Source organism: Etheostoma spectabile, chromosome 2, assembly GCF_008692095.1.
Source record: "Etheostoma spectabile isolate EspeVRDwgs_2016 chromosome 2, UIUC_Espe_1.0, whole genome shotgun sequence".
In the NCBI taxonomy this organism is placed as follows: domain Eukaryota; kingdom Metazoa; phylum Chordata; class Actinopteri; order Perciformes; family Percidae; genus Etheostoma; species Etheostoma spectabile.
In genome coordinates this window covers 10,070,654-10,080,041 of record NC_045734.1, presented here as the reverse complement: position 1 = coordinate 10,080,041, position 9,388 = coordinate 10,070,654, and the positions used below count along the sequence as shown (strand labels likewise).

Here is a 9,388-nt window from a genome sequence, read left to right as displayed (position 1 = left end):
ATATATATATATGCTTCCTCTAGGCAATATTATTAGGAAACACTATTATGTTTCTCTGTTATGCAGATGCTACCAAAATATATCTTTTATATCAGTTAATTAAATTTTAAGCATGCATTAAGGACATACAAATGTGAATGATACATTTTTCTACAATTTCTTGATATTAAACTCAGACAAAAAGTGAAGTTGTACTTGGCCCCAAACACCTCTGAAGGTCTTTATCTAAAGATATAGCTCCTCTGGATGGTGTGGCCTCCAGGACCACTGAGAGGAAACTCAAGAGTTCTCTTTGATCAGTATATATAAGGGCCAAATAGAACAAACTTCAAGAGAGGCCTTTTTCCACCTGCATAACATTGCAAAAATTAGGCACCTCCTGTCTCAAAATGGTGCAGAAAAACTATGAACTACCATTCATTTGTTACGTCGAGGCCGGACTATTGTAATTCCTTACTATTAGGTTGCTCTAATACAGTTAGTTAACTGTTCAGTTGATCTACAATGCTGCAGCACGTGTACTCACAAAAACTAGGATTTTTTTTTTGTCCCATATCAGCTTCTCTGCATTGGCTTCATGTAAAATCCAGAATTGAATTTAAAATCCTTCTCCTGATTTACAAAGCTCTTAATGGTCAGGCAACATCATATTTTAATGAGCTGATAGTACACTATTGCCCTACTATAACACTGCACTCCCAGAATTCAGAGTTACTTGTGGTTCTTAGAGTCTCCAAAAGTAGAATGTGAGCCAGAGCCTTTAGCTCTCAGGATCCTCTCCTCCTCTTCCATTATACCCACTGCTATAATTATTATCAGTCATATTTCTGTATATCTCTCTCTCCCCAAACCGGTCGTGTCATATAGCCTCCAACCAAGAGCCAAGTTCTGTCTGGGGTCGTTTTTCCTCACTGCTGTCACACCAAATGCATGCTCTTGGGAGAATTGTCAGGTCACTCTAAATTATAGAGTGTGGTCTAGTCCTACTCCATCTGTAAGTGTCCTGAGACACTAAAAATAAAATAATATTGAATAAACATTTTTACACCAATCTTCATTTTCATTTACCAAAAAGACCCAACAGCTTTAATAAACTGATAGACGTCATGTCAACTTTTTCTGGAGTAAATGAAAAATGTATAGGGGTGACCTGAAGAAATCCTCCATAAACAGTGGTGTTGACAGTAATAACACAGCTTTCACTGATCGTGCACTGATAAAGGGAGCGATAATAACTTATTGATGGTAACTGTGAAGGTGACTGTGGTGAACCTGTGTTAAATGACACGTACATGAATTGACGTTATCAAAATTGTAAGCAGGGATAGGGAATCAGATAAAAGATGGCAGACCTCAACTGTGTGGTAACCAGATCAGTTTGATGAGCTTAACAAATTAAAATCATAAACATGGGGCTGTAAATGTCTGCTGCTTTTTTATTGGCAGTTTTAACAACGGTGCTCATGACTTGAAAGATCCTTCACTTTTAGTTGATTTTCATTTATTAAGACAGTTGGAAAGTAAGGAGGTGGACAGAAGAGTGAAAGTTAGCTCACAGTTACTCCAGAGGCAGCAGACTAAGCCACTTGATTATCTCTGGAACAGCAGGAACAATATGAACCCACTACCTAATAATAGACTTGGCACTGGCAACAGGTTAAAGCAACAGAAAACGGTGGCTTACTAATGCTGACTTGACCTTAGACCTTAATGATTTAAAATGTCAGAGATTGGACAGGGTGCAAGAGCAGTGGACACATTAGGTGCTAAAATATGAAGTTTCAAGATCTGTCCTTAACTTTTGAGAACCGCCCTCCACGCTGCAATCTGCTCCTGATATAAAAGTGATAAGAGAATGAATGCCACCATGTTGACTTGTCATTCCTCCTTGTCCCAGGTTACAGCCTTTTATGTTGATTTTTTACTGTTTTAGAATGTTAAATATAGCCACATTTCATGAGGCTAGTAAAAGAAATAGACAATTTCATACATACAAGTCAGATATATCTTAGGGCCCTAGGAGAACAGACTTTTTTTGGGAACGTTTGGGGATGTTGGAGTTTAAAACTAGCCTAGAAATCTAGACACACCCTAGCGGCAGCAAATATAATTTGCAGCCAGGGTCAATCTAGCAACTCTCTGTTGGCTTGCAAGCTGGAAAAAACAAACTCTAGTCAGGCCAATAACATTGTGTATAGAGTTGGTGGGCGGGCTTAAAATAATGACAGCAGAGTTGCGACGGTTCCACGTGAATTCCCTGCTACTTGAAAACAATGAAGATGGCGGCTTCTGCCAGCAGTCTTTTGAATCGGCTTTTGCCGTGACTCACGAAAGACTTGGAGTTAAGCTTTTCTTTGAGAAAAGAACAAAAAACAGCCCGGAAGCCATTCTTAAAAAAGGAAGATGTTTTTGAAGTTCTGCCGACCTGATACGGCAAAAGTTTAATCTATCAACTAGTGTTGCTCCGGTTGGTTGTAGCGCTAACCTATTGCGTGCAGAGGGAATTTGAAAGACAACCATTTTTCCCGCCCTTTGGATTGAGCCCTGCCAATGGCTTGACAGGTTAATTTAAAACCGGATAATTTGTTGAAGTTGATTGAGAACTACTTAAAACCTTAGTAAAAAGTTTGATTATGATTAAAAAAGTGAACAGGACTCTTTGGATCATTCTTGTGTGTTTGAACCATTTCCTCTAAAAACACTGTATGAAAACTAGATTTGGGGGTAAAAGTTCACAGAAATGAAGACTGAAGTCACTTGATGTGGTGTTCTGGACTGCAGATCATTTTCATGACTGTTCAGGCACAAGTCTACTGTCCATGTTGGACCGTTATGTGAAATGAGGTTTCTTATACATCTGCTTGGCCTGCATTTAGGATGTTAATGAAATAAACAGCTGAGTGTGACAGCTGTTAGTGTCAAATGTGAAACATTTGGTAATTAAATATCTCTGTGCAGCCATCATAGTCCCAAATAGTCTGCGAGTTGGCACACTTGGCTCAGTGTAGACAAAGGAAGGGACATCACTGGCTGGAATAAACCACCGACTTAGTTTTAACTAAACGTGTAACCGTGTGAAACCACTCTGGTATGAGACAGTATTGTTGCCTTGTGTGCAAAGTCTGAGTTATGAACTACTGGCAAAAGGAAACTTAAGGAAAAAGGGATGAGTCATTGAATCAGAAACCTAATAGAAATATGACCACCAGAATAGGAGTAAGCCATTTCTTTCTTAACCACATATATTCTCAAAACTATAAAATTATATACTTGTGGATCCGTGACATATTGAAATCCTTTGACGAGGTGGGAAGGCAAGCTGATGGTTGAGTTGTCGGACAGACATTGGGAGGATGCACTACAATGATTAACTCATCCTATGCACACTTGGGGCTCATTCAGTTCAAAGTAGTGCATAGTGCCCATTTCAGTAGGACTAGGTTAGCAGATTAATATCCAGGAATGGATGGATGTTGTAATAGATGCTCCCTCTATCCAGCTGATTTAACACACACGTTTTGGTTTTGCGCCCGTATAAATCAATATTGGTCATCTGTTTTTCAAACTTGATCTGAAGTCATAAAAATTCAAGTTAAGCCCTATCCGTTGATTGACAGCTTTTATTTTCTATTCTACTTCTTCTTCTCTCTGTTTCCTTTTTAATTTTTTCTATGTATATTTATTCAACTCAATGGTCAACTACCTTAATGTGGTGGGAGCTGAGTAGCCTGACTGACAATAGTGAAACAGTGAGTTTAAAGCCTTGTTAACGTCATGTGTCAATTTAAGTGTGTAGATCCTTAAACTGTGCTGAAGACTGTAAACTGTACTAAACTGAAGAACTGTGTAACAAACAAAATGGAACGAAGGGATAGAAAAAAAGTATAGCTGTTTCCAATGTTTCCAATGCAAAGTTTTCTTTTCTTTTTTTGGGGCGTTTGTATAAGGTTTTAGTTGTTTAAGATTTAATGAGACTTGGTTTGGAGGCAGACGGCGTGACAGTGACCAGGGGGGGGAATTTAATGCCAGCGCTAACCAGCACTTCAAATGTATCAGTAATTACCAAAAGGGATGAAGAAGGGGAGAGTGAAGGCAGGAGGAATAAGGAGATGCTGGACATTGAGGCTGGGATGTTTTGTCTTCGAGGCACTGAGCTGTTGTGTCTCCAGGTGGGCAACCTTAGGCTTGGCTGATGGGTGTTGTAGACTGAATAAAAAATGGTCCATCAGTGTTTTTACTCTAGATCTGCTCGAGTGAAGGCCATCTGCCCTGAAAAGGTACCTTCCTCAGAACAGATTGAAGATGTTCTATTTTATGTCACAGACCATAGTATCTAAGAAGCAGTATGTTTCAATGGTCTTACGAGCCGTCTCCGACAACCAGTTACAAGTGTAATCGTCTCTTTAGCTGTTTTTTCCCAAAATTCCAAATTGAGACTTCTGTTGGCTGGCATTCTTCATCTCCCTTTCTGTCTCATTGAGACTTTTTAATAGTTCAAACCTGTTTTCCAGTTGTAATGTCAGGGTTTACTGGGGTCTGTGTTTATGTCCACCTCTGGCTGTCCACTTTTGCCCTCTGTACATACCTGCACATATCTTTAGGTTTGGCAGCCAGATTATCTCAGCAGGTAGAATTGCCATTTACAGTGAGTCTTGGGAAAGTTATGTTCTCATTTAGAAATAGGTTTCCAATTCAATCTTGTTAAGTTGAATTCTGATGAACTCACCAGCAAACCCACCAGTCTTGTCATAGGTTTTCAAAGAACCATTGAAGACTTCAGGAAGTCAGTTTGTGAAAAATTACTAATCAGCAGCTTTTCTTTGTTTTCAGTTCAATGGTGTCTGTAATATTTACCATATATAACTGTTAAGTCAGGTCTGTAATGAAATGATAGGTCTGTAATGAAATGATAGGTCTGGTAGTATGATTGCGCTATTTTTGTTACACTGTGTGTGATTTTAAAACGCCAGCAGTGCATGTCTTTGTTTTACAAAAGCTTAAAGTTTGCTTCATATAATTGCTTTATTGAGGACCTTCTAACTAAGAAAACTGCTAGGCAAATAACAGAAAGAACTAAATAACATCTTTTTTGTAGTGGTGTCTGTGTTGGGGTTTTAAAGTCAAGTGGTCCTTACAGCATAAAAAGCAAGGAGGAAACAACTCCAAAGCTTCTAAAGCAGAAGCTTTTACCAGTTAAATCCTGTGTACCCAGGGGCGTCCATTCAGATAATCCAGTATTACACCACATATCCCATATTGTCAGATATTAGCCAGGAACTTTACAGTCTTTGGTCAACACACAGAAGAAAGGCATGCTTATTATCCATTTTGACTGGACTAAGGTTAAGCTCCCATGTGGCAGCCTGAGAGTCTTTGTATGTGAAGGAATGCAAGTAGACCTAAGCAGAGAGAGAGAAAGTCTGAATGACATGTGTGTACGTATGTGACATAGTACACAAAGGCCACAGTCATTGATGAACATGAGCAAGAAAAATTAAAAGGAGATGGAGGCAGAGAGGTAAAGGTAGATAGAAAATGTCAACAGACAGTCTTAGTCACTCATCACTCAGAGATGACAGGCTAGCGCTGGTAGTCATGTTTTTAATAGTAATTCATTTGTAAATATTTTTTCCTGTTAATGAATTTACCTTGTTTGTGTACAAAAAAGCCCAAGACAAAATCTTCAAAGAGCTTAGTTTTCCCACCCACCTGCCCTAAACTCAAAAAACATTAAGTTTACAATTACATAAAACAAAGAAATGCTCACAAATCCTCACATTTTAGAAGATGAAAAAAGCAAATATTTAGCCATGCTAGCAGCGTTGCTCTACGGATGGCAATGTTGGTCAATCCGCCACCTTGGTCCAGTCTCATATACCTATCTATTGGATTTTGTACAGATAGTCATGGTCCCCAGAGGATAAAGCCTACTGACTTTGAAGATATTCTGGCTTTTCCTAAAGTTACAAAATGGAGTGACTTTTTTTTTTTTGTGAAATATCGCAACAACTTTTGGATGTATTGCCATGGAATTTTGCAGACGTCTATGCCCCATACATCAGTTGGGCCGGACTAAGATAAACTAAATCGACGAAAATGGTAAATATAAACAATCTAGTTGATGCATATGACTGTATAACTGAAGCCAAAACATCTTGACTGCACCCTGGTGTCTGGCTGCAGTATAAGGCATAGATCCCGCCTCCTTCATGTTAGTGGATGAGACATGGGCCAAACTAAAAAATCTAAGTACACGTCAAATAACTTTTTTCTAAAGAAGGTTTCTTTAGAAAGCGTAACAGAGCTGTGTGACATTGTAATCAAATATTTAAATAAAAATAGGTTAAGTATACTTATAGCTATAAGCCTTTATACAGTCTTAGGTTGAAACTTGTAGTTCTGAAAGTTAAGTTGCACAACTTAAGGTAATGTTTATGTACAGTATGCTTTATGTATGCCTTAGATTGAGGTTGTTATTTCAGAAAATGTTTTCTTTAAAAACAATGTAATATGTCACTTAAATGCACTCAATATGTTTAGTTTTTGAGAGACTATATTATAAGCAATGTAGGCAATACAAATACTTTTTCTGAAAATTAAACCTAACTATTGTATATTATTGCTCTTCAATAAAACAAAAGCATTTACTTATTTATTTCTCATTGATTACTCGATGGAGTAATTGGTAGAATACTCAATTATTAAAATAATTGATAGCCGCAGCCCTATTGTGCTCCTCAAGTTTGTGTTAATGGCATCCATTTATTAGACTGATTTGGCTATGATTCCTCCAAAAATTACACTTATCACAGCTTTCCTCACTAAGAGACAGTTGCTAAGTTATAGCAACAAACATGCTGGTCAGACCCCGCAAATAGGAAAAATAAACTGGACAAAAGTTACAGTTCTACCATTAGTTCTACTACAAAAAAAATGTAAGAACTGCGAGTGTCTTGGAAAATACTTGTTTTCTTTATTTGCATGTGCCATTCTGGGGCTTTTTTATTCTATTATACTTATTTTTGTAAAAAATAAAAAAATAAAAGAGGGGGCGAGAGATCCTGGAATATTCATAACACATCTGGGGCTGTAGCTGGGGACACCCAGGCCTAACAACGCTTTTTTTTTTAGGAAAAAGCCATAAAAAGGCTTGATCACACAAAGAACTGGAGCCATATCAGGTCTCAGGTCAGCAAAAAACACTCCAGTCAAAATGTGCCAACTCCAAATGACAAACTGAAGAACCAGCCGTTAACACTGACTGGACAAGCTGCTGAGCTTTTAAGGGCTTTAGGTCAACATGCATTGAGGGATAAATGGGAAACGATGACAATAGGGTCATTAATGATTAACAGCTGATTATCATGTAGGTGTGGTCTTGTTGTACTGGAACGTTATCACTTGCACATGTAAAAACAAGAGATTTACAGCGTGTTGTATAAATGTATTGTCATTTCATTCACTTGTAATGGGTTCATTTTTACTTCCGCTTTGGCTCTAATGGCAATACATTAAATAAATAAACATATATTATAAAATGGCAAAAAAACACTGAAAGATGGCCATTGGGAAAAGCGAAATATAGATGTATATTATACATTTTCTATAAACACTAAACAGTATAGCCTGGTTTTCCTTTTTGAATGGCGGATAAATTACCATCGCCTGCAGGCATGGAGAACTGTTTCTCTATCTCCGCTAGTAGGCCGTCGACTGTAGTCTTTGCAGTATGTTCAAGTGCATTTTTTTGGCAAAGACACAAGTGACGCCACAGTCGGCCTTTGCTGCCACAAGATCTTGGCCAGGTCCCTGTGGGTTAGCACCTTTAACCATCACATCATTCTGTGTCTTCGCCCAGAGGAGTCTTTTGCTTGGTGTGTCTGAAATATGTGCTATGGATGCTTCCACCACAATAACCAAAACAGTGATGGGCATACTGCTGCATGTGCACGCCGGCTGGCTTTCCCTCTAACCGGAGTTTCCATTGTTTCTGATGATAATGCACTTAGGCAGCACACAGCAACTTCCCCCATTCCTTCAGCCCAAAACAACATGTTCTCATCCTGTTCTGTCATCTTTCTAATGCTCAGTGTGGAGGCCTACCTTAAGTAGAAAGGAGATATTGGCCTGTCTTCTTCTTGGCTGAAATATGAAAAACAAAAATAAATTTAATGAGATTGCAGGGTGTGGCTAGGAAGGTCTACAGCAGAAAAACATTATGCCCCCCCCCCACACATAACTACATGTCAGTGGGGCTGAAAATAGGAGCATAAGGCTGGCTTTTGTCAGCAGAATAATAGCCATGCAGTGCAAAAGATCAGTGCTTTTGTAGAGCTTGTCTCTGGTAATTATTGTGAACCAAAAGAGAAATGGGTGCTGCTCTAGAATATAGGCTGGCTGCTGCCATTGGATGTATGCCAGCAACACATGATGAAATTATGCAACGATAAGAGGAACTCAGTGTTTGTACTGAATGTTAAGGTTGCTCAACAATTTAATATCCTGGCACTTACAAGCTAATCACCAAGTCTTGTTTGCCTAAGCAGAGTTGAATACTTTTATTATTTTCTCTATAGTCAAAGCAATAACAAAACCACTGGAACCAAAGCCCTGAACTTTCAGACCTTGTATCACATAAATATGTGTTAAATCAAGGTTGTCTTTATATATTTTTTATTTAATTCAATGTGCTATTTATTTTCTGTGAAATTAATTAAAGGTTTGTTACAGTGACACTATGTGACCACTTAACTTTATATTAAATACATTTTAAAACTTTAAATCAACCAGATTTGTGTTTTGTTTTAAGCATTTTAACCAAATCAGACATGAATCTTCACATTGCATTGTTCAACATGTCACAGAAGGAAAAGCACAGGGGTAAAAAAATAATAAAAGAATGATAGATGAATTCCATTTAGCTGCTTCAGTTTTAGTGTTGTAATGTTGTGCATGCTGGCTCACTGTCACACTGCCATGGCTTACTGGGACACTTAAATAGAGCAGCAGAGCCATTGTTAATGTTATTAGTAACACCTGTGCTTTCCCAACACTGACAAGTCAAAATGTCTGATGTAAAAGGACCCATACTATCTCTACAAAAGACACAACAATGTCGCTATTTATCCCTTTAAACTCCTATTGGGACTTTATTTAGATAAAGTGAAGTAAAGTGTGAAAAGCAAAACACATGTCGGGACAACATGAATTCTCAGTAATGTTACTTTTTTTTTATTTTATTTTTTTTACAAACCATGTACAGCAGGGTACAACACTTTTTTTTCCTTTTAACTGCTCAACTGAGTTTTCTGTCATTTTTAAATGACAGAATGATAGTGACTGACAAAAATATTTGTTCTTATATTTTATTCCTATTATTATTATTATT

General features: G+C 37.9%; 1 protein-coding gene across 10 annotated transcripts in view; it reads right to left on the bottom strand.

The window, feature by feature from the left end:
• fam13a (family with sequence similarity 13 member A) overlaps nt 1-9,388 on the bottom strand; it is a 65,095-nt gene that overhangs the window by 28,644 nt on the left and 27,063 nt on the right. For 7 of the 10 annotated variants that reach the window (XM_032538862.1, XM_032538790.1, XM_032538818.1 and 4 more), the window contains 2 exons: nt 8,514-8,516; nt 8,104-8,142 (listed from right to left, as the gene is read on the bottom strand). The exons of 1 other annotated variant lie outside the window; for it this stretch is intronic. In XM_032538862.1, coding sequence (XP_032394753.1) covers nt 8,104-8,142; nt 8,514-8,516 — 42 coding nt within the window. The remainder of the gene's footprint in view (nt 1-8,103; nt 8,143-8,513; nt 8,517-9,388) is intronic. 2 more of the 10 variants (XM_032538800.1, XM_032538809.1) reach the window with 1 other exon arrangement.